General features: G+C 33.4%; 3 protein-coding genes across 3 annotated transcripts; 2 read left to right on the top strand and 1 right to left on the bottom strand.

Moving 5' to 3' along the window:
- The first annotated feature begins 9 nt into the window (after positions 1-9).
- LOC111012618 (Single hybrid motif superfamily protein) lies at positions 10-3,620 on the top strand. The gene is made up of 6 exons (XM_022286834.2): positions 10-1,560; positions 1,674-1,722; positions 1,819-1,945; positions 2,466-2,536; positions 2,628-2,700; positions 3,304-3,620. The coding sequence occupies exons 1-6, from the start codon at positions 1,332-1,334 to the stop codon at positions 3,415-3,417; spliced, it is 663 nt and encodes a 220-aa protein (XP_022142526.1). The 5' UTR covers positions 10-1,331; the 3' UTR covers positions 3,418-3,620.
- Positions 3,621-6,659: 3,039 nt separating this feature from the next.
- On the bottom strand, positions 6,660-9,171 carry LOC111009199 (putative cinnamyl alcohol dehydrogenase 6). The gene is made up of 6 exons (XM_022282229.2): positions 8,968-9,171; positions 8,741-8,854; positions 8,085-8,312; positions 7,696-7,984; positions 7,457-7,610; positions 6,660-7,061 (listed from the first exon to the last, which is right to left on the bottom strand). The coding sequence occupies exons 1-6, from the start codon at positions 9,060-9,062 to the stop codon at positions 6,859-6,861; spliced, it is 1,083 nt and encodes a 360-aa protein (XP_022137921.1). The 5' UTR covers positions 9,063-9,171; the 3' UTR covers positions 6,660-6,858.
- An 8,318-nt stretch (positions 9,172-17,489) lies between these two features.
- On the top strand, positions 17,490-24,525 carry LOC111006200 (la-related protein 1C). The gene is made up of 6 exons (XM_022277986.2): positions 17,490-18,267; positions 18,633-19,203; positions 19,290-19,425; positions 19,556-19,646; positions 23,610-23,681; positions 23,874-24,525. The coding sequence occupies exons 1-6, from the start codon at positions 17,797-17,799 to the stop codon at positions 24,156-24,158; spliced, it is 1,626 nt and encodes a 541-aa protein (XP_022133678.1). The 5' UTR covers positions 17,490-17,796; the 3' UTR covers positions 24,159-24,525.
- The last annotated feature ends 169 nt before the right edge of the window (positions 24,526-24,694 follow it).

The raw sequence follows: 24,694 nt of genomic DNA on the forward strand, positions 1-24,694 counted from the left end.
AAATCATGTTTGGTTGATATGTTATAGTAATTTGGTTTAGAAAACTTTAGTTTAACAATTTTTTTTCAACTTCAACCATATGCGGGGTGTGGTTGAAGATTCAACCTCTAGACTTTTTAGTTGATGTTATTTGTCTTAACCAATTGAATTATGTTCGGATTGACCATATAATCATGCATTAGTTGACTTTCTTTGGACACTTGAAGTTTAAAATGTTTTATAGGTTATAATCAATTTGAGCCTAACTCAATTAGTTAAAGTATATATTTTCGATCGAAGATTGAATGAACTAAAAAAAGCTTCTAAACTTTATAGTTTTGTCTTGAAGGTATTAATACTTTGTTTTTCTAATTTTTCTTTCTTATTCAACATAAATTTGACGATTGACTATTACACTCGGTGAGATCTATAAATATCTACTCATTGTTTAGTTTTGTTGAATGATTTACTGTTGAGTGAAATTGTTTGTTCCTGCCTTTTTTTTTAGAAACACATATAATATCTAAATGTTTAAAAAGGATTTAAAGAATGAAGATTTGCAGACTCCCGAGGGAATCGGTTCGATATATTGATTTGCGAATTGCATGAACATGTTCAATAATAAAGTGGAATTGTGCAGGAAAAAAGCGACGGAATATAATGCCATCACATAGTTGATTTTATGTTGGAAAGGTTGAGAATCAGAATATGTCAAGTTTGCTTAATGACATTGTTTTCAGGAATTCAGTTTTACTTGTGTATCTATAAAATGGCTTATTTCAGAACACGAATTTCAATACAGTCAAGTTAAAGTGATTTTTATGTGTATTTGTAAAACTCAGCTTTTTAGATTATTTTCAGTTTGCTTAATTTCAAATTATTAGTTTACCGTTTAAATTCTATTTCAATCATTTTTTTTAATAGAATTATTTTAAGTTTGTTTCTTAGACGTAACTTTAATATTTCTATTTCTAGTAAAAAAGACCTACGACAAACAATAATAAAATTTTAGAAACAACGTCGTAGTGGATGAATTATATGTATAAATTACATTTTGTGTTTTCTTAAAAAAAAAAAAAAGCAACTTTGTGTTGAATTGATGTGACGTTATTTAATGTAGGGGCAACATTGACATTGTCTGAAATCTTCTTTCCGTATGTTATGAAAAAACAGTGCCCTATCCTCGTGGGCCTACTTTGAAATCCCAAACCACAAGGCCCATTGGGCTTTTGTCGACGAAGATTTTCTTTCCCATTTCCCCGCCGTCCCGCCACGAAGCGCAGCAACCGAGCTATTTCAGTCGGTAACTTAAAATTCTCCGATCGTCCAGCGGTTGCTTCTAATAATCTCCGATGGAGCACGGCGGAACCGATGATGTTCAGACTACGGTTCGAAATACTCCACAACCGCAGCCGCCGGAGGAGCAGCAACAACAACAACCGGCACAACCACTGCCGAGACCGTCCCAAGAAGATGAACAAGACGAGGAGTTACGTAGACTTCTGGTTCCTGATGTTCGTGATCTCCCTCTATCGCCTCCCTCTGCCGTCGACACCAATTTCGTCTCGTATTTCGTTCCCGGCACGTTCACTGCAGCCATATCTTTTTCAAATTCTTCGTAATGGAGGTTTTATTTCTCTGATTAAACCCTAAACCCTCTAATTGCTCTGACTATTTCGTCGTCTGGTTTCCAGATTTTATGAAGCAAGGTCACGATCAGTACGTTTACCGCCACGCCAACGGGTAACGATTTTGAAATCTCTTTCACTAGTTTGTCTGATGAACAATTAATTCCCCGCTCCACTTATTTTCTTATTCACCTCATTTTTGTTAATCTAGCTTGTGCGTGATTGGCTTGGCTTCTACGCACATTGCATTCAAAGATAGTGGTGGTATTACGGCCGTCGATTTCAATGTAGGGAAGTCTGATCGCAGTAGCTTCAAGGTCACCGGAAAACGCAAGAAGGTATAGAAATGGTGGATGCAGAATTGCGAACTGGTTCGTAGAAATAAACGTACATACAAATGTTAGTAGTGGTAAAACTTCACTTATTGTCAAGGTGCTGGTGTGGCCTCGTGTGACTTATGTTGCCTTGGATTTTATGAAATTATAGTCACCAGAAGATTATGTCCATTTCCTACATGATTCTCTATGAATAACAGTTTTTTGACATTTTGTCACCATATCATAGACAGGGCATTTCTTACCATATCATGGACAGACCAGTTTTTAGATCATTTTTTGAAAACCATCTTTGATCATGGAGTTCTTTTGTCAGAATGGAGGTTAGTTTTTAGTGGAATTCCGGGGAACCATAAGAAATTACATCGGGAGGTTTTACATATTTGATAGCCAAACGTTTTACTGATTTCCTTTTAAATAGTTCTTTACACCTCAACTTTAAATTTTAGATCTTGTCCCCAAGTTAGGAATCTGGATGCTGGGATTTAATTTCTGTGCTGAAGTTACTTGTGTTATTTTGTAGAACGCTCAATTCTTTGAGCCTAACTCTGCTCTATGTAAAGTTGTCACCAAAGATGCTTCTTATATTGTAAGGTTGGATCTTTTCACTTGTTATCAATTGCTGTTTATCATGCTTCCGTTGGTTTCTCTTCAATTACGAGTCAAATCTTTATGTTATGTATAGGTGTTCTGTTAAAGGTTCTCTATTGGAAGTAAATGATCGCTTAATGAAGCAGCCAGAATTGCTCAACACTGTGGTGAGGATGACCTTTTAACTTAACTGTCGTTTGTGGTTTAAAAATATTGATTGCCGATACTTAGTTCAAGAAGCGTGCTTATATCAACACATTCCTATGAGCATACCGCATTACTTATACTTGTCTTATCACTTGTTCTATAGCAGGTTTTTGTAACCACTTCTGGAAAATAATACTGATATAGCAGCCGATTTACTGTGGTAGATTGGCTGGATGGAATTTTAACAGTGTTAGTTCTTTATAGTGTGAAATTTTTAATTAACGCTCAGTTGGAACATTTACCAATAATTTTTCTGGAAATGGGTTCTCTTTCTTTCTTTCTTTCTTGACTTTTTTACTATTATAATCATGATTATGATAATTGCACCAAATCGATCCAATGCAAGACAGGGGAAGGGAAGAAAAGCCAGTTCTCCTTGCTTATCTGTTACTTTTCCTGAATTCATTCTACGGAATAAAAATAGTAATAAATAGAGTCTTAGCATCTGCTCCCTTAATATGTAGCTTGGGTCAGTTATCTGTGGTATTCATTAATTGAATCACTTGTCTCAAAGAACAAGATTCAGACATGATCAAATAATACAACTCTTTATATTATTACAGGCTCACAGAGAAGGGTACATTGCTATTGTTATGCCAAAACCAGCAGATTGGTTGAAAGTCAAAGAGTCATTGCTGAGCCTTGAAGAATACAAAAGACTGAGAGAAATGCTTTGAGTCATCCATCCGCCTACACAAACAAGTAACTTTTCAGATTTCTTCCATTGATGCTTCCCTCCATTTGTTCTTTAACCTGCCAGGTTTATCTCGCAGCTTGAGAAATAGTTATGCACCTCGCCTGGCATTTTTGTGATTTCATAGAGGTGTAGAAGTTTAAATCATATTTTAATATTAGAAATTCCATGCCTATTTCATCTTGATCCTCATATTCTCAAATATTTAGTTTTGGTGCTTTGATCACTGAATTGAGAATTCTATAAGAAGTCTCCTGGTCCTTTCTGCTTAATTTTAAAACTAAATTTGATAGAAGTCTCATGTGGCATCATGTAGCCTTGCAATTTAAAGTCGCATACATCAATCTGATATTAAAGATTTTTTATAAAATAAAATATAAAAGGTTGACAACAAGGACCAAATCAAGTTTTTATTGAAGTTTAAGAAGCAAAATAAGATGTTTGGAAGTATTAGTATCAAAATGGAACAAATGTGAGAAGTATGATAAGAAAACTCTAGCTAATTGGGTTTAATGTAAGAATCTGTATGGTCATGCAAACCTCTAGATTACAAATCCTAAAACTCCTAAATCAAGATGATTTGAACCCAAGAACAGATTTTCCTTGAGATCAAGAGTAGGGAAAATTTGTTTTCAAATCCAAGATTTGAATACTCCACAAGTTATCTTGACTAGGACTACTTCATTGATTGTAGCATGCAATTCTAAAGCACAAGAAATGAAGTTATCTTAATGCAAAGGAGAAGCACATGACTCAATAAGTTTAAATTTTACTCAAAATAATTTCCAATCTCACAATCTTAATTTTATCATGTAGCCTACCAAGAAAACTCTAAAAACAGTTGAAGTGGTAACTCCAAGTACATGAATACCATAACAATCACTTGCTCAAGAGTAACTGAAAAAGATAAATGAAAAGTTTAAAACTTAAAATATAGTAACAATTCCTAATCATGAACCCCAAACGAGTAGAATCCGATGGAACCCTACAGCTGGAAATATGCTGAAATTAAACACCGATGCGGCGATTAGAAATTCAGATAAGCGGGTGGATTTTACTTTTATGAAAGGTAAGCAATGTATGATGGAGGTTGATGAAGTTGAAGGCGATTAGAGAGAGCTTGGTTGTGGCTATCAAGAAATTTTCTCCATTATCAAATCCAAAAAGGAAAATTGATCCTTGACTGGTATGATTGTTCAAGATATTACTAATCTATCGCGACATCTAAGGGAAGTGGATTTTACTCACTACAAAAGAGAGGAACAAGGCAGTCTTATGCGAAGCTTGCGGTGGAGAAGGGACTCACAGGAATCTGGCTAAAGGAAGTTCCGACAGATTTTCTTTTCCAATGTTGTCAATATATATATAGTAAAAATGATATTGAATTCGAGAATTGAAGTCCTTCAAAATCTCCGTAATTTTGTCAAGAGTGAATGAAGCTTTACTGGAGGTAGCTAGGAGTATAGTTTCCTAGGTGGTTGACTTGAGCTTGAGATGCTTGTTTATAAGTTTGGATGAAAATATACATGGTTAGAGGGAGAACTAAACAATCGGTACGTGACGTGACATAGAAATTATAGAGTTTTGGTATAAAAATGATGCTTTTTTTTTTTTTTGAAAAAAATGTGAATGTATTTGTAAACGATGATTTAAATTTACATAATAATGTTGTCGTATGAAGTCATTCCATCACAATTTCCAAATCCCTTTTGAAAATAAAAATAGCACAACTTTTTTAATTTTCTAAAAGAGACATCCAATTATCAAGATTTTTTAGTATTTGATAAGGGGAGATGAGAGGAATGGGTCAGATATATGGAAAGAGAGAAGAGGGAGGTAAATTTCTAATGGTTGAAAAAGCAAATCAAACTTTATAAAAGAATAACAAAAAAACAAATAGAAAACCATTTCTGACGCATTTTATATACGATAGTAATCAATCATCTGCTTTTTTTCTGTTCTTTTTCTAATTTTACATCATCGAAACTCTAATGTTTTATTAATATAATAAATTATTTATGACAGCAGTCATCTCATTTTTTTAATCTGTTTTTTCTTAATCCAAACCTTCACAGCTAATATTTTCTTAATAGAACAATTTGGTTGAAATAATTTAATTAAATTAGGGATAAAATTAAAAGTTTTAAAACATTAGAAATATATATTTTTTTAATGTTATTATTATTTTAGAACAACAAAATCTGGAGTATGAAAGTTAAAAATGCCTAAAAATAGGCGCTAATAATATATACTAAAGTATTGACACAATGGTCCAACCAAACCGGTCCCTATTATCATTGGAAAGAAATTTCAGAGGTAATTGCGCATAAGAAATTTCAGAGGTGGTTGGGCATTGAAGTCAAGCGCTGAATTTTTGGTCCAACAAATATGAATGAAAGGTTTGGATTGTAATCCTATTCCAATTTTTCATAGTCGTGGTTCGAATCTTCATCCCCATATATATTCGTTGGACTTGAGGTGGTAGAATATTTTTCTTTTTTTTTTTGTTTGAGTGTATTTGAAACCAATTTTTTAAAAGTTGAATTAGATTATCCAACAATTTTTTTACTTATTTATTTATTTTTTATGACCTAAATGGATTAGACAGGAGACAATTGATCCAAACAAAAGAAAAAGGATTCATATTTTTTGAAATCTAAAACTTCCTTACTAATATAGACGAGGAATGTGTTGGGTAGGATAAGTATATAAAGAAAACTTAGAGTTGAGACATGTCATTGTTTTTCATTTATTTTTTGGCTGCTTTTCTACCGAACTAATCTTTTTCAATATGCATTTTTCATAAACATGTTTCAAACTATAGATAGTCCAATATTAATATTGAAATCGTCTCATCTGTCACAGAAATAAATAGTTTATTATTACTTTATTTTACTATTTCATCAATGACGATTTTCGTAGACATAGTTAAAAGTTTAAAATTAAAATCATGAAACTTTATTAAAAGCTACCTACAAATTTCGATACATGATATCTGTAATTAACTACTCGACAACTTGGGCCCTCCAAAATTATTTGTCCTTGTCTTGTTATCTCATTATTTGAGCTTCATCGAAATATGAGAAAATTAATATTTTTTTTTTGTTGAACCACTCCTTTATTATCTAAGGTTAGCCTTTTTGAGTTTTGTTTATTTATTCATCTTTATTATTTTTTTATGCGAAAAATAGAATCTTAACCAAATTGAAATTTGACCAACACATCTAGACAAACAAGTTATGACAAACTTTTTTAGTACATGATGTGGGGAGTGGTTTCGAACTTACAACTCCTAACTGTCAATTACCGCTGAACTATACTTGTTTTGACAGTTATCACAAACAATTACCACAATTACCTAACTATTGAATACACTTTAAATCTTATTTTAGTTCTCGTCTCTCACGTTGAATAATGTGTCTCCTCAATATTTGGCTTTGTGTTGAGCAATGTCAATGACAAATCGATATCGCACGTCATTGTTGATGAGGCGTTCCATTGCGTGGTTGATGTCCTCGGGCTTTATCACCTCAATATCACAAGTGATGTTGTACTTTCCACACAAGTCTATCATCTCTTGCGTCTCTTTTATCCCACCAATTATACTTCCCTTCACCGTCCTCTTTCCTGCCAAGTTAAAGTCGTTTTTGCTCAATTATATTTCTTCAAGAATCCTAATCTAGTTATTAAGCTATATTATTTCATTTTGATTCTTACACTTCATACAAAAATAACTTATTCTACACTACAATGTACTTTTTATATCTATCATCCTTATAATAGATTAAATTACATTTAAATGCGAAAAAAAAACAAAGAGTATACAGAAAATTTAAACAAAAATCCTATTTACAAAAAATACATACATAAAATAGCATAGATTCAAACATCTTTAGTGAAGAACCATCTTAAAAAAAAAAAAAAATCTAACAAAATTTATTAGATACATGTGGTAGGTCTGAAAAATTTTGTGATGTACAGAGTGTGTTGAGAAGTTGAGAGTAAGTTGGGATTTGCATTACCAAATATTAAAGGGAAAGATGGCAACTGAATTGGCTTGTCCGGAGCTCCCACAATCGACAATGTCCCGTTCACTTTCAGCAGTTCCAATATTGGTCCAATCGAGTGCTCTGCTGACACTGTGTCCAGTATGAAATCCAATGTCCTCTTCCCTCTCTGTCACCGCACACCACACTGTTCAAATTCCAAACAAAAAACCAAATCCCATTTCATAAGAATTTCAAGTTGAAATTCAACAGACCTGCATTTGCTGAGGATCTTTGCTGACTATGAACTCGTCTGCGCCCAGCCGCTCCTTAGCCTCTTTCTCCTTCGAAGGAGAGGTGCTGATGACCGTCACGTGGTGCCCAAACGCCTTCGCAAATTTCACTGCTATGTGGCCCAGCCCTCCCAGCCCCACCACTCCGATTTTCTTCCTCGGCGACCCGATCAGATTGCCGTCTTTCATGGGAGTGAACACTGTAATCCCAGCACACAGCAACGGCGCCGCGGCGTCCATCGGCAGGCTCTCCGGTATGTGCACCACGTACCTATTTTGTTGTTTTTTTTTATCGTTCAGACGTTTTCACAAACACCTTGTGTACGAAAATGGATTGCTCCATATGTGTGAAAAGGAAACTCTGAACTCACCTCTGATCTGAAACAAACATTTTGGAGTATCCGCCATAGGTTATACTCCCATCCCAGAAGATTCCGTTGTACGTGAACTGCAGATTTTCGCAGTAATTCTCTTGGGAGTCGCGGCAGAATTCACAGTTCAAGCACGAGGCGGCGATACAGCCAACCCCCACTCTGTCTCCTAATTTGAACTTCTTCACGTTGCTTCCCACCTTCGTGATTACCCCTGTAATCTCGTGCCTGAGGAAATACAAGCAGAAAACAGGGAGAAAATAATTAGTTGTTTGATCTCGACAACCAACACTAAATCCAAAAAACTTAAAGCCGATGAAAATCAAGATCAACAGGTGATTATTAGAACACAGTAGATCTATATCATATCATATCATGCTAATTTATTACTGAACCTTAAATTTGATATGTTATTTACAAACACATGGCTGCACAACTTTCAACCACGAATAAGAGTGTGTTTGACATGTGTACGAAAGTATTTACAGATGCCATTCTGTAAGAATTAATCAAAAGTAGTTCTGAGAAATTCTAGGAGCAGAGAAAAAGTATTCATAGTAAATTTTCTCCTCAAAGTGCTTTCACAATCCCAAAAACAAAATCAGTGGAAGTGTTTGAGAAAATGAGAGAGAAGAGAAACAGAGAGTATAACGTACCCGGGAACAACAGGGTACATGGTGACACCCCAGTCGTTCTTGGCGAAGTGGAGATCAGTATGGCAAATTCCACAGTAAAGAATCTGTATCGTCACGTCGTCGGCGCCATTTTCTCTGGACGACAAATGAACGGCGGTGGTTAGACGGTCGTCTGTTCCGATTGGACCGCCGGAAAATGTAAAAAACAGAGATCGAGAAATGGAAGGCTGCGTGTTAGTGTAACGTACCTGCGTTTGAAAGTAAATGGAACAATCTTGCCGGAAGAATCATGAGCTGCCCAACCGGCGACGGTCTGCGTGTGATTGGGCGTCGTTTGGGCCATTTAGAATTAGAGTGAAGGAATGAGAGATTGAGAGATACAGAGTTGGCGATGGACACAAGGACGAAGATGAATGCATATTTAAAGCCAAAGCAATGAGAACTCGGAAATTAGTTAGAAATATGGAAGAAATTCACCTAAATTTGGAAACAACCCCCTGCTTTGCTTTGCCACTAACCAAAATTTGACATTTGATAGTTCCTTAGATATTTCAAAAATATAAAATATCTCTCTTTTTTTTACATTTCTTGAAGTTTTTTCTTTTTCTTTTCTGTTTTCAAAGGGCTTACATTTCTTGAAGTTTTTTCTTTTTCTTTTCTGTTTTCAAAGGGCAACTTTGGTTAAAAAATATGTGTCAATTATAGTTAGCATATTTCTCGAAGTTTAATGTTGGGACTTCTACAATTTAATGATTGGATAAAAAACTGACAGAAGCTACTCAACTTTGAAACGTTTTATATTACATACAAATAATAAAGACGGTACTAATTAGATTTCGTGGCGCACATGTTCAAGATCCTCAGGGTTCTAAGTTAGTAAGTTAGACTCCTCTTTCGTGCATATTTTTCGTCTCTTTGATTTAATTGTTGCTGACAATTTCAAAGTTTAATTTTCTTTTTAATTATCAAATTTTGGAGATTTGATCGTTTTTCTTTTATATGATTTTTAATTTGAATTTTGTAGGGTTTAAAGAAGTTAACCATTTAAATTGTTTACATTTTTTTTAATATTGTTGACCCGTAGGTGTTCACATGAGATTTCTGAAAAATTTATTTTGTGGAATTGAACTTTAATTTTGTATTAATTTGTGTAGTTTCTAATCTTTGGCTTCTGATTCTAAGTGAACTTGACTTGATGGCTGGCGTTTGGAGTATTGAAAATCAAGTTTGGATCCAAGTCCTGTGCACCTTTAAAGTCTTCAAATCTTCGAAGTATTCTTTAATCTTCGAAGTCCTCAAGTCTTCAAAATCTTTTGATCATCAACTCTTCTAATATGGTGTTTGAAAATCTTGTCTCAAAATCTTTTGTTTCAGATTTTCAAAAGTTTTTCAGTTTTTAAGGAGTCTTTGTACTACCAACAAAAAAAAAAAATCACTTGTTTATTTAAACTAAAAATGAAATTAAATATAATTTAATAAGTCTCTTATTTTTCACGATGAATAATTTAATTGAAAGTTATTTGACTAGGACAAAGACTCAGCTGTAAAAGACCAAGATCAAGTTGTATTATTGTTTATTTGGGAATCTCCCACTATTTGTCAGCTTTTTATTGGGAAAAGAATATATTTTTCGTCCTCAAAATTTAGATAGGTGTTTTAATTTTTAAAATAGACACTTTTAATTTTTAAATTTAAATGACTACCTAAACACTCGTTTCAAACTTTAAACATTAAAAGTGTCAATTTTAAAATTTTAGAGACCAAACAAACACCTACCTTTCTTTTTCTTTTTAATATATTATATGGATCTGTTGATTTCATTTATATTTTTAATTGTATCGGTTATGAATCTATCAAACATACCACGATGATAAGAAGTGTGAGTTGAATTGACCATCTTGGGCCCATCAGGAGAGGTGCACATCCTAATCAATGAAGGTGAAGCTCATCATCTCGCTAGGTATCATATAAATGATTAAATTTAGTGAATTTAATCATGTTTAAGATGGTATTAAAGCATAAGGCTCTGTGTTCGAACTGTTCCCTTTACTCGTACCCATGAGAATATGGCCCACGAGAAATTGAGCAAAAGGCTATTGGACTAGCTTATTTCGTGCGTGTACCAATTGAAGTATTTTTAAATAGTGAAGTTTGAATGAATGTTTTTTTACTTTGTAGTCAGAGGGATAAAACTGAAATGAAAGAACAATTTTTTTATGGATTATAGTAATAGTATAACTTAATTGGAATTTCTTCATGCTAATTTGAACTAAAGTAGATGTATGTCATTTTCTCTTAATGGTGTAAGGTATCTAATTGATGCGTCTCAAAGTATAATATATACGGTGTACAAGTTTGCCTCACACTTAAGTACGCAACATAATCCTAGCTAAGCTTGATACCACATCCATCTAAATATTAATTTAAACATCAGACTATGATGGACACAACATCTCACTAATACAAGTTGTCTGTGCAAGTCATCCTTTCATATCTGAAGTGAACCTATATCAAAATTTGTACCTTGTTAGTATAAATTTGGTTAGTTGCATGAATAACTTTATTAAGTAATAAAATTTGAGAAATGACCTACTGTTAAATTTAAATTTGATGCTAACATGAGTGTAAGCTCAACGGTAATTAACATATAAACTGATCAATAGGTCTTGAGTTGGAATCCTCCCTCCCAACTTGTTGTACTAAAAAAAATAGAAATTTGATTGAAATCAAACCAATTATTTAGTCAGTAATTGATGATATATATTAGTCAATAAATTTGATTGATTAAATATTATATCAATTAAAATCGATCGTAGTTTTAAATAGCTAAAATTAAACACGAAATTATGAAAATACATTACAAATACTTACCAACCAAAAATTTTTCAAATGGATGCTAGCAAATTTATTTATTATTTGCGACATTATGAAATACTTAACTTTTCAATGTGTTTTGTTACTTATTCGGAAATTATGAAATAAAAATTACTATTGTGATAATTGAATGCATAATTATCTTTGTAAATTCAAACACTTGTTATTGAGAGATCCGAAATTGTAGTTGAAACTTGAAACTTGAAAGTGTTGGTTCAATTTAGGTTACCAATTCTTGTATGTGCAAGTGTACACAATCGTCGCAGTAAGTAATAAAAAAGTTTGAATCCACATAAATCAAATACCAAACACTCAGTAATTACCAAAGAAATAAGTGCACTAAACCAAATAATCGTTAACCACAAATACAGAGAGAAAAATTAGTGTAGAGATTTAAGAGAGACGTATAAACAAAATTAATTAAATAATCGCCAAAAATACAAAACATGAAGAACAAACAAATGACTTCTTCAAAAAAGAGGGTGCAAGAGGGAGAAAGATCGTGACTCTTTATGGGCTACTCTAACGATGCTACAGCATTAACGAAGTGAAAAAAAGTGGTCAAACAGACAAAATGCCTTTCCAAACATTCCAGATTTTCTGTTATTAGGGTTCTTAGACAAACACTAACAGCATATGCGAACAATTTATAACTAAGTTAGGTGGTTCTTATCCCTAAATTCCCACTCTCTAACTCAAGTAGAATCTAGCTTGAAATAAAGTTTTTCGCTCCCTACTACAATTTTCCAAAAATTAACAAAGAGGTATTTTAACATGGTGATCAAACATATTGAAAATGGCTTAATAAAATAACTTCACATCAAAACTCACTATCATTAATAAAGAACGCAAAGTTATAGCCCTCGAAATGAGTTCACTACATCTCCCCCTTACCCAAGGTGATCCATTCAATGTCATAAGGGTAGTCAAGAAATATAGGAATGAAAATGATACAAAGAGAAGATGAAGAAAGAGGGAGTTGAAGGTCAGCTCCCAACAAGTGTTCTTGGTCTCTGTTTAGCAACGGTTTTCTGAGTCTTCTTCTCCTCTTTTGACTTCTTCGAATAGTTGGAGAGGTTTTCTTGAAGTAAGGGTTGAGTGATTGCCACAACAAAAAGTGTTGGGTGTGGAAGCTCCTCAAGCTGCAGCAAAATGCGACCTTTTTAGTCAGAGATATATGCCTTAACCATTTGAACTATACTCGATTTGGCTTATTATGCTCACATTAACCTTTGATTATCGGATTAATTACAAATAAATGAAAGATACGTCTAATAATTTATGGGTATGTATGAACATACATAGTTTGTTAGGGGTAATACAGTCATTTGGGTATTTAAATAAAACCACGTAGGAGTTTCGGTGCCGGAGAGAGAGTAAATTCCTGTGAGTTTCCCGTCCATTTCCGAAGCAGAAGAAAGAAATTGAAAGACAATGAGGGCTTCATAGGTCAATTCACACCTATTTTACCACCAATTGCCAATAAAAAAGTGACGGCGAATTGACTTCGACGTGGAATTCCTTTCCTTTCCTTTATTTTTCTTAGTTTGGACGTTGGAGAGTGGGAGACGTGGAATATTCAATCGCAGGGAGAGAAGGAAAGGGAAAAGGAATGAATATTCAAAACGGCTGGACCACATGTCGTTTTCTCTTGGCCCGTATAACTTTGTTAAGATTGGGCCGTATATGAAATATTTGGATCCGGATCTGGAATGCATTCTACTTATTTTTTTCTCTCGTTCCTAAACCAAAAATAAATAATTGATTAAAAAAAAAATATATATATATATATATTTAGTTTCCAGGAAATCACATGAATTTAACAATATTTTGTAAGGTTAACAATGGGACAAAAAAAGAATAATAGTTTGTTGATGAATGATGTATGATTCCAATATAGGTGAATCTACTGACGTAGAGTCTGAGATGGCTTGCGTTGTGTTTGAGATGATTACTTATATAAGAACTCGGTATTGTGAAGACCAACACTTCGATACTTAAATTAGTATTTATCAAGTTAAGGTAGATTATAGTATTTACTATTTAGGCTAAAACAATATCAAACTAAGCTTGGATGATGTCACGTACTTTGTTCTCGAGGAAGATTCTACTGTTTATAGACAATGATAAATAATGAGTTGGTAATCGAGACACCTGCCAAATAGGTAACGCTATACTTTATTATTGTGTTTTTTTCTCATAGGATTTCGTAGCTACTAATCTCTATCTATATTTCATTATTTATAACTATAGCATCACATAGTATTTCTCAAAAAAAGAAAAAAAAATACAGTTTCTGATTTTCAAAATAACAGTGCAGAGAGATTAAAAATCTAAGAGTGATCATATTAATGCAATTAAAAAAAATGGTATTTGTTCTACTAAATGTATATTTTTTCTTTGAGGTAATACAATATTTGGGTAAACTCGAAGGGTTATTAAATTGTTGAGCATTATTTATAATAAGTTAAAAAATATTTTTGGTCTCATATTTTTATTGAAACAATAAATAAACTTTAATTTGTAACAATTTAGTCTTGCTATTTCATACTTTTGAATTTACCAAATCCTTTATAATAGGATTAAAAAACAAAATATAAAACTCAATAAACAAAATATAAAATTCAATGCACATGATGCACGTGAGGAATGATTGGTATTGTTAATTGTGGTATTTATTACAATTTATGATATGTGCATTACTATAAGAAAGATGATAGCTCAATTATTAAAGCACTGTTATTAGTTTTTTAAAAATAATTAAATGTTCAAATTCTTGCTCCATACTGTAAGAAGAAAAAACAAATTTCCCACTCCATATAAATATATGAGAAGGAATGTTTTTAGACTTGTGGGAGACGATTAATCCATATTTATTGATGTTGTTGTTTTTTAAAGTTCAACCAAAGTAAACGTAAAATAATAATAATAATACAACAAGAGTAAGAATTTTAACTTCATATATATTTAGAGAGAAGTAAATAATATCTTGACTAACTGAGCTAACTATCTTGCCCAATTTTATTGATGTTGATTATATAGGTGAAATGTCACAAAAATTAATAAAATGATTTCTCGTCCAATCGCATGATTATTTTTTATATATATTTTTGACAAATAAATATACTAATCAATCGACGCATAATATTTGCCATAGCCCATAGCTAACATTTAGATTGGGCCTAGTAGAATTAATTTTATGCCGATCCCGATCTTGTAATTAAAAAAGGAAAAAACATCGTGCGAACTCATTGTATTTAAAAAAAAAAAAGAAAAGAAAAGAAGGAAGGAAAGGGAAGAAAAATTCCATTATGTTGTACCCATAATCTAATTCAACAACATTAGTGGAAATTCCAATCACTGACTTTAAATAAGATATATGATTTAATATGAACCATTTGTTGGCTAACTAATTAAACATTAGTATATATTATCATACACTATATTTGTTATAATAAAAAAATTATTATTATGATAAATATTAGGCATAACACGATAGCTTCATGAAATTTGAATTTATATCGTGTGTTTATCTCGTGAAAAAGAATATATATATATATATAAAAATAAATTTGAATTTGTATATGAATTATTGTTGGTTTATGATTTATAAATGAATATATAGCATAGAATGTGAGTTTATCGACCTAAGTTCATGTATTATTGAAATTAATAAATTTGTAGTCTAAGGTATAAGTAAATCGACCTACCAATCTACCACCAGCATAATTCAATGGTAAATATATAAGACATTCCATCCTTTAAACCCAATGTGTTTGACGTACAAAAATTTATATATATCTATCATGGATTTCTCCACCCCTTTGATCGAGAAATCTTTTGGATTTCATTAACCAAAGAAATAAGGCTTTGCAATATAGTTAGTTCACACCAATCTCCAAAATAATTCTAAAAATTCTTGTTACTTTTATTTTCTAGGTTCATTAATATTGAATCGATCGAAAGTACTTCTAATACTTGTTTCACTCTTGAGAACCCTATATATCACCATATCATGATTTTTGGATATAATTGTAAAAAGAAAAAAAATTAAGATTATTTCATTTGACCCCTCAACTTTTAAAATATATATTTTAGTCTTCGAACTTTTAGGTTGTTTGGTTTTGGTCTGCGAAAGGTTCGAAATGTCTATTTCAATACATCAATTTGAAAAAGTAAACATTTTGGTCCTTGCTTTTATTTTGATTTTAATAAATTAATAGCATGACTTCGAGTATGTATAATACTAACACATTAAAATGAGTATCACGTAAGTGAAATTTAAGTGAAAAAGTATTTTAACAAATACCAAAATGATTACTACAATTATTTTTTGAAAAAAGTTTAGAGACTAAGACAGGAAAGTTCATCCACTAACATTGTTACCATTTTAAAATTTATAGATAAAAATGAAATAAGGTTGAATCATGTGTTGCGATAATGGTTCAAGTCAATAAAAGTAAATTTTAAAGAACTTAGAGGGAATTAATTTAAAACCATAGTCACAATCTAGCTAGAATTTAATATATTATTTTTAACTTTTGTTATTTTATCTTTTATTATTTTTCAATTTTTAATATTTATTGATAAAATGATATTGAGCTGAATCATTATACAAAATATTAGGAGTATTTTACCAATAAAATAAAAGTTATTAATAGCTATCAGTATTCAATGTGCCAATTTGGTTATCGTTTATATTAAAAATATTATTAAAAATTTTGCGTCATAAAAATAGTTATTTATTAGAAAAAAACATGTCATCGTACAGGGATTGAATTTTCATTATGATTTTTTTTCTTTTTTTTTACGTTAAATAAGATTTAAAATCTATGTAATGAGCTATGAGAATAATTCACGGGTATTTCTTTGACGGTAAAAATTATATTCATTTGAAGAGGAAGAGAGAGAAAATAGGTGTGAAAATATACGAGTCCCAGAAGAGGTAGAAATAAATAAAATAAGGAGTTAAACATTGTTTTGAGAATTTTCTTTTTTTAATATTCATGAGTATCCAAACCAGTTAGGTGCGTTTCCATTAGTTTTACGTGGCAAGACCTTATAATATTTGGTGTCGAAAAACACATAGCAATTATTCATCTTTAAGATAGGCGACCATCTTAAGGTTCGAACCAACTCGATTTACAAATGAGTAAATTTATCCACCCAACCAGGGTTCATCAAAGTCCTTCCCCAATTTACTTGTTTTTTTAATTGGATTATGGGCCAACACAACTCATAGTTATAACTTGTTTGATTTTGAAAAAAAAAAATCATACCTAATGTACGAATTAATTTTTTCATTACATGTATAAATAAATTAAAATGTCTCTTAATGTGATTTGATCCATAAAAAAAATCAACTTATTTACTTCTTCAAATTTGAAATATGAAATATAGCACCACTAATCTAGGATTTTTAAAGTACAAATATGAATTGGTTAAGATTTGATCCTACAAATTAAAAGTAAGGAATAAAATAAAAAAAAATCAAAAGTTTGTTAACTTGAAGTAACTTTTAAATTACAGATATTCTGTTATATGGATTAATTAATAAAATATCTGATTAAGAAAAAAAGTAAGAAATCGGTTGGGTTTTTATTTTTATTTTTTATTTGGAGACATTCGCATGGACGGGTGTATGCGTATCTAACGTGAATAAATACAAACACCAATATATTTGAGTATTTTTTATAAAATACAAATTCGAATTTATTATTATTAATAAAGTTCAACAAAAATTGCTGGGAACGTTGTAATTTACGATAATGGGCAAATTTGAAATGCGTAGTCGGGTACGGGTACGGAATTAAGGTCGCAATTAAAAAATTGAGAAGTTTTTTGGGTTTTTAGTAATTTTTACTTTCTCATGTCCCAAAAAGAAAAAAAAAAATATTCCACTTTCGTAACAAAAACCTGGAAGCGTGCAATTGCTTGTCTGAGCATGCCGCTCTGGAGCGGAGAGAAGAAGCCGCCGGTTTCGTCTGCTCGTGATTTCAGCGAGCGAGATCCATTATTCTCCGTCGGAATTATACATTCGAAACCCTAATTTGTTTTTGTTTCCGTTTTCTTGTACATCTTCCCTCGGCAAGTAGGAAATCATGCATTCGATAATGAATTAAGTATCCTTTTATATTATGTGCTGATCAATCTCTCTCTGTGAGTTTTGTTTTTCGGTACTAAGAAACCAAGGTTGGATTGGGATGGCGACGGCTACTGATTATTCGTCTAATCACCGTTCGCCTAAGGGAACAGGTTATACCGGCGATAATCTCAACAGCCCTGAGTTACGGCGGAGGAATCTTCGGTCTCCGTGGGCACAAGTCGTCCGAGGTGAGCCTGAATCGATCTCACCCGTCGATCAGTCTCCGTTGTCATCGTCATCATCGCTGTCTTCGCTGGCGGCTTCTGCAACCGAAACCCCCTCTACTGCTTCACCGCCCGCCGATAACTTCACATCCTCGGAGAACCACGATGCAAGTGACGGCGGCAATGCAACGGCTCCGACGAGGAAGCCGGCTTGGAACAAGCCTTCCAATGGCGTCGTTGATGCTGGTCCTGTAATGGGGGCAGATTCTTGGCCTGCTCTCTCGGACTCCGCTAGGGCTTCACCTAAATTAGCAGTCGATTCTCCTGTCAAGCCCACCATCGAAGTGTCAGTGCCCCCTTCTCAGGTTTGGTCATGTTACTTCTGACAACGTCATATTTAGTTCTCGAAAACGTTGGATGATGGTGAGGAGATTAATTGAATTCTCCAATTGTTTTTCCATTGCGTCGTTTTCGGTTATTCTTCTTCAATATATTGAAATTGAAACTTTATCCTTCGGACATGTAGTTGCGTGCCTTTTAGGGTTTATGCTATAGAATGTAGAATGAGACTATACTATGTTCAGAATTTCGATTTTCTTTTTCCTCCACTACTCCTCAACAATGTTAGCTCACTTCTGTAACTCTCTTATAAGCCAAAGTTCTTCTCATGGTTTAATGACTATTCAAAATGCTTGTGCATGATGTCTTTTATCTTGTGTTTTTTGAGCAGGGATCTATTAATGTAACCCCTCAGCGGCAAGCTACAAATAATGCCAAATCAAACCCAAGTCCAAAGCATCCAGTGGCTGCTCGACAAAGATCGTCAAAGCGCGGTGGTGGTGGTGGCACCTCAGTAGGAGGACCTGCACGAGGAGACTTTTTCCGAGCTCCACCGCCTCCACCACCACCTTTTCCTGTATTTCACATTCCTGCAAGTAGTTACTGTAATTTGCTACCAGCAATTCCTGATCCTTCTCCTGGAGAACCATTGTTTGGGAGCAATAATTGGGATCCACGGGCAGTTGCAGGCTTTGTGCCTCAAACTAATTTTACTACTGACCACCGTAACTTCTTTCCTAGGGGGAATTTCACCTATCATCCTCGTGGTGATGGTCACTACCACAATAACCGTGGTGGAAAGCGTGATCAAGATCGTCGTCGAATATATTCTAATGCTCGAGATGTTCATTTTCAGCAGCACAGGGCAGCTCCTATTAGAGGCTTTATGAGGCCTTCGCCAGCTTACACTTCTCAGTTTCCCCAGCCTGTCAGACCTCATGCGAACCCTATGCCTCCACCTGGTGGGTTTCTTTCTAAAGAATAATGATGACAATAGATGTATAGTTTTCTAATGTGAATGTTAACCTTTAATCCTTATTTTGAATAGAGTTTGTGTACGTCCCTACATTGCCCTTGGAGCCTTATAGAGGCATCCCATTCATGCCGCGACCTGTAATGTACCATTCTGCTGTAGATCCCTCTCTATCTGCATCGATAGTTCAACAGATTGAATATTATTTCAGGTAATATGGTTTACCATGCGATCCATTTAGTTCTTGATTGGTTCTTGTGGAGACACCCTTAGGGATCTTGTACGTCTCTTCTTTCGTCCTCACTGACTGTTACTTTGCATTCATGGTTATGTTTTTACAGCGATGATAATTTGATAACAGACACCTTTTTAAGGTCCTGGATGGACGATCAAGGCTGGGTTCCGATTTCTCTAATAGCTGCTTTTCCTCGAGTAAGTTCTGACAATAATTCTCCTGTTCTTTATGAAAACAAAGAAGTTAATTTATAGGTTTTATATCTGCAGTGAATTTTATTTATAAATAAATTACTTATTGGAAATGGCAACATTTTATTTATATATAAAGTGCATTTAACATTTAAAGATATAGAAATGAGATTTTTTTGGCTAAGAAAGAATATAATGTAAAAGTATTTGTGATTTAAGCTCTAGGAATTTTGTCAGTAGCAACTACTGTTTACATCGTTTCCTTGACAGAAATTCTGGTGTTGCTTGTTATTTCATCATTTAGTGTGTTCTTTCTCATATAATAAATGGCAATTCCCTTCTGCTTGTAACTCTTTTGCTGTATGAGAAGAAAAAAGGAAGATTAATAAACTCCCTTAAATGAGTAAAAAAATATACTGATTTAGATTATCTTGAAATGATTAAGGTTGCTGTTTGTTTCTAATGAAAGTTATTCTATGAACTTTTTATTAATGAAGAAATTGGTTATTCAACAAGATCTTTAAAGAAACAATCCTTGAGTTGTTTCTTTCTTAATATCAATATTAATTGAAAAGTGTTAATGAAATTGTAAACTTAGGGTTAAATTTACCAAACACCTAGGTTAACTAGATTTGTTGATGATTCAGTGTCAAAAGGCTCAGAGACTCCAAATTGGGGATTAATTCAACTCATGTTTCAGAAAATCTGGTTTTAAAGTTTTAACCTGCAAATTAGTTGGCAAGAATGCTTTAAAGCAAGTAGTGTGACGGGATTAAGGATTGTGGGTATGGATAGTATTTTTCTATGTTTTATTCAAGTTGATCAATTGTGATGCCAGTGAGACATTTGAAAGCAAGTGCGATCATGCGACCAAGTTGCTAACATATAATAAAATTTACCAGACACCTAAGTTTGCTATATTTTTTTGAAGAATCAATTTTATTGGTTAATACTTGATAGACACCAAATTAGGGGTAATTGGAAGCCATCTTTTGGAAAACCTGATTTCTAGGTGATAACCTGCAGTTAGAAGGAAAGGATGCTTTAAAGCATCAAATGAGGAGGAAGGGGCAATTGGGAAAATTTTTTTCTTTCTAGATTTTGTTAGAGTTGATGGATTGATCATGGTGATACACTTAAAAGTCAGTGTGATCATTAGACTAACTATTTAGCTTTCCATGCTTGTACTTATCTTTTCAAAATATGCTCTTATGATTAGAATAAGGCTATTGATGCATACCATCCTTTTTCTGTGTCATCATTATACATACGATATGTGGTCTTTAGTCGCCAAACTACTTGAATAATTAGGGTTATGGTTTACATCACATGATTTTATTCTACTTTTTTTTTACTTACTTAACTCACTGTCTCTGTCTTTATCGTCGCTATTGGTCTTTATTCTCTCATTCCTTTATATTAAAAAGGAGAGTTGAGCTTGATTGCACATGGTTGTTTCGTTGGTTGCCTTTCGAAAAAGGAGAGTTGAGCTTCACTTAGTAGTGAAATTGTTCTAGTGTATGCAATTACCCGTGGGTGGGAAGGTCTGGGCTTTTTGAACATTCTTCAATTTTTATGCGTAAAGCATCTTTAAAGTTTACTTAGATTGTGATAGGCCTTGGGTCACAAAGTTTTATACTCGTAAGAGAGGAAAGAAAGGGGGGACCACATAGTGAGCGAGGGCATATGATTTGTGGGTCCCAAATAATATTGTTAATTATTTTTTTTTATGAGGAACCAAACTTTTCATTGAGACAAATGAAAACAAAAACAAATGAAAGGGAAACAAATGAAAGGGGTTGGCCCTCAAGGAAAACCCCAACTAAAGAAAGGGTCTCCAATCCAAAAGAATAAAGCCTAGCTGATAATTACAAAACAACTTTGCAACCACTCAATTTTTCCGATCCGGCAGTTCAATCTATGATTTCTCATTCATGGACTAACCCCCATAAAGACATTAAATCTAACGAGATCCCAAATAGACTCCTTGTCCCTTTCCACTCCCCTAAAGATTCTATTATTTCGCTCAATCCAAATCCCCCACAAAATAGCTAAAAAACAAGCTTGCACAAAAAACTCCCTCTTTCATGAAAAGGAGGATACATAAAAATAATATTTTTAATTAGGGAAGGAGTGTCACGAGGCAAGTTTTTGGAGGTGATTTAAAGAGTCAGAAGTTTGAGGGAAGGTTATGATTTTGGACATCTTTTTGTAAGGCTCATATTTTGAAAGTTTTGGGAGAGTTTGGGAGCTCCCTAATCTCCCTTGGTTTTGGTCTGTTATTTTAAGTACTGGATTGTTCTATGAGAATTGTTTACTTGATAGGATTTAGGTAGGTTAGATGGCTATGGTAATGTATTCGACCCATCTTTTCCTATTCCATTCATCTTGCAACCTTAGAGGTTGATCTTCTCAAGACTTGGTAATGTAGTCGCTTGATTTATGTAGACTTTTGTGAAAATTTCTTGTAGTGCTCGAGTTGAATTTGTAGTATATCCAGGTGCTTTTGGGATGTATATTGTTAATCCTAAATTTTGTTCGGCCAATGTATCCTCACCTAAAATTTGCAGTTAAATCCAAGATCAATTCCACTGTTGTACAGCCCTGATATCTAAGTATGGGCTTCTGTTTAATAACTCTACATGACTACATCCTTTTCCATCCTTTCTTTAATTGGTTTAAAAGAGCACAGTTTTATTTTTATTAGTTGATTACAAAGTTGGGAATGAAAATCTTGAGAGATGGATGTCTTGCTTGTTGAACTACTCTTTACATTGTTTTCTCAGTTCTTCATGTATACTCGTACATAACTTCTCTTATGTGTATAATTTTCTTTCTAAATAGTCTATATTCCATGTCCACTTCAGATGTCAATGTTAACATCATATCTCCATAACGTTCTCTTAAATATCACGCTCATGGGCATTTGGTCTCGAGCAAACATTTTCTTTCTAACTATGGCATTCGAACAGAATTGCCAACCACAAGAGAACGTAAAAGGAAGATCATATTTTGGCTAGAGAGTGGCGTTTAGTGGCAATTTTTTGTTTTTCTTGATTTTGTTTGCGGCAATGCGATTCTCAGCCTCACACTCTCTCTCTGTTCCCCAGAAAACAGAGAAAATGAACATCTTTAAGTTTTATCATTGAACCATCATAGTGTCTTTTCCTCCCTCTCAAATGTCCACTCTCGAACATTTTCTTCTTGGTGGAATGCAGAATTGACCAAGATTTCGTATGAGCAAATCTGTAATGTTGGGTTGTGACCAATTGGTATACCTCTTGAAGTTGTTCATCACTTCTTATTTTTACCATACGAAATATTGTATCTTTCTCTAATCCTCATTGTTATAGCTTTTCTTATGTGCACTTGAAACAGTTCTTGAGCATAGCCACATGATTTTCTTGTATTTTCTGAGAAAAAATTGGCTTCATTATAATGTTTAATATACTTTGTAATTTCACGCTTTCCCCATTTCCTGTGTGTGTGTGTACTGGTTCACTTGTCTATACTTTAACAGATGAGTTTTCAGATTAGTAGAATCAGAATGTGGTTTCTGCTTAGATTATTATTTAATGATTATAACACTGGTTTTGTTATGACGATAATTTGTTTTTTCCAATTGTCTTTCTGATAGTATAATTTGTTTTTTCTCAGATAGGGCTTCTCCTTCTGGGCTTTTGTTTTTGTATGCCCCTGTATATGCTTCTATTTTCATTTGTCTTAATGAAAAATTTGGTTTCTTATTAAAAAAAAAAGTTTTTTCCAATTAAAATTGACTAATTATCTCAACTTAAGCAATAGCACGTTAATGTGTCTTGGTTTGCTTTACTTTTTACAATTAGATACGGAAGTACAGTGAACTATTTATGAATGAGTTGGATGAAAATGTCCCTCTAGCTTTCCTACCTGCCTCCCATTTAAACACGATAGTGGCTGATTGTTGCATTTATACCTTTGCTTTTGCAGGTAAAGAAGCTGACAAACAATATCCAAATTGTGGTAGAATCATTAAGAACATCAACTTTCGTGGAAATGCAAGTAAGTTTTCATATTTAGCTATGAGATTAATGTATCTTGTGTCTATAGTCAGATCCAATCTTGGGATTTAAAAGAATCCCCATTTTTTGGTTGAGAAATTACTTGTTTGTGTGTACATGGAGTGTTATAGAAAGCAGCAAACAAAGTCAAATTTTGTTCAAGTTGTTCATTCCTCTGCTGAACTTGTTGCAGGATAATAGGATCAGAAGGCGAAACGGGTGGAAGAGATTTGCAACAAATCCCAACTGGCTTAGAACTGATTTGTCCTCTTCTTCTCCAAGTGGATCAATTTATGATAATCTGGCAACTTCGTTTCAAAGGATCAGAGTGGATGAATGCACGAACCAAAGTATTACAAGTGATAGCGATCCATCACATAATACTGGGAGTGCTACTGAGATACGATCTTTCGAGCCAGCTGATAGTTCAGAACTTATTAATGGGGAGGTTAATCAGGATGTTCAGACTGATATCTGATCGATTTTGTTCTCCCAAAGATTCTAGCACACTCTGCTTAGGATAGATTACGTCTATTTACAAAGGGTCTGGCTGCTAACTCTCTCTTTCTCCATGTGTCATGCCATTTGTTGTCATGCTCATTTTGGCAGTTTTAAGAGGCTAGTTTTTGGGGTTACGAAGAATATTTATATATTACTCCAAACATAAAAGAATAGAAGTTTAGATTGGGAGATCTAATCTTGAGGGGTTTTTTTTTTTTTTTTTGGATATATTGGATCATTTAGTTTCGGTATACGTCTAGTTGTTTACATTCTCAATGTTTCTCGTTCTTTTTGGGTGACATTAGTGACTGAAGTATATAGCATTTATTGAACTAGTTTCTGAATCTGCAATGACCATATATATTTATTTTGAGAGAAATATGTTTTGGAAAAAAGTAGAACTGAGATGGAATTTGTTGTTCTTGCTTATGTTAATTTTCCCTTGTTTTATTTCTGTTCTATTATCTGTCTATCTGATTGTTGGGTGATTATTACTGTGTAGGAAAGGTGGGG

This window comes from Momordica charantia (genome assembly GCF_013281855.1).
Source record: "Momordica charantia cultivar OHB3-1 chromosome 11 unlocalized genomic scaffold, Mcharantia_2.0 BLBB01000011.1, whole genome shotgun sequence".
Classification (NCBI taxonomy): domain Eukaryota; kingdom Viridiplantae; phylum Streptophyta; class Magnoliopsida; order Cucurbitales; family Cucurbitaceae; genus Momordica; species Momordica charantia.

Coding starts and splice junctions, on each gene's coding strand:
- LOC111012618 (XM_022286834.2), top strand. CDS start 1,332: ATGGAGCACGGCGGAACCGATGATGTTCAGACTACGGTTCGAAATACT. Junction 1,723..1,818: donor GTTTACCGCCACGCCAACGG/GTAACGATTTTG, acceptor TTGTTAATCTAG/CTTGTGCGTGATTGGCTTGG. Junction 1,946..2,465: donor TCACCGGAAAACGCAAGAAG/GTATAGAAATGG, acceptor GTTATTTTGTAG/AACGCTCAATTCTTTGAGCC.
- LOC111009199 (XM_022282229.2), bottom strand. CDS start 9,062: ATGGCCCAAACGACGCCCAATCACACGCAGACCGTCGCCGGTTGGGCA. Junction 8,855..8,967: donor CCATTTACTTTCAAACGCAG/GTACGTTACACT, acceptor TTTGTCGTCCAG/AGAAAATGGCGCCGACGACG. Junction 7,985..8,084: donor ATGTTTGTTTCAGATCAGAG/GTGAGTTCAGAG, acceptor ACAACAAAATAG/GTACGTGGTGCACATACCGG.
- LOC111006200 (XM_022277986.2), top strand. CDS start 17,797: ATGGCGACGGCTACTGATTATTCGTCTAATCACCGTTCGCCTAAGGGA. Junction 18,268..18,632: donor TGTCAGTGCCCCCTTCTCAG/GTTTGGTCATGT, acceptor TTTTTTGAGCAG/GGATCTATTAATGTAACCCC. Junction 19,426..19,555: donor CAGATTGAATATTATTTCAG/GTAATATGGTTT, acceptor ATGTTTTTACAG/CGATGATAATTTGATAACAG.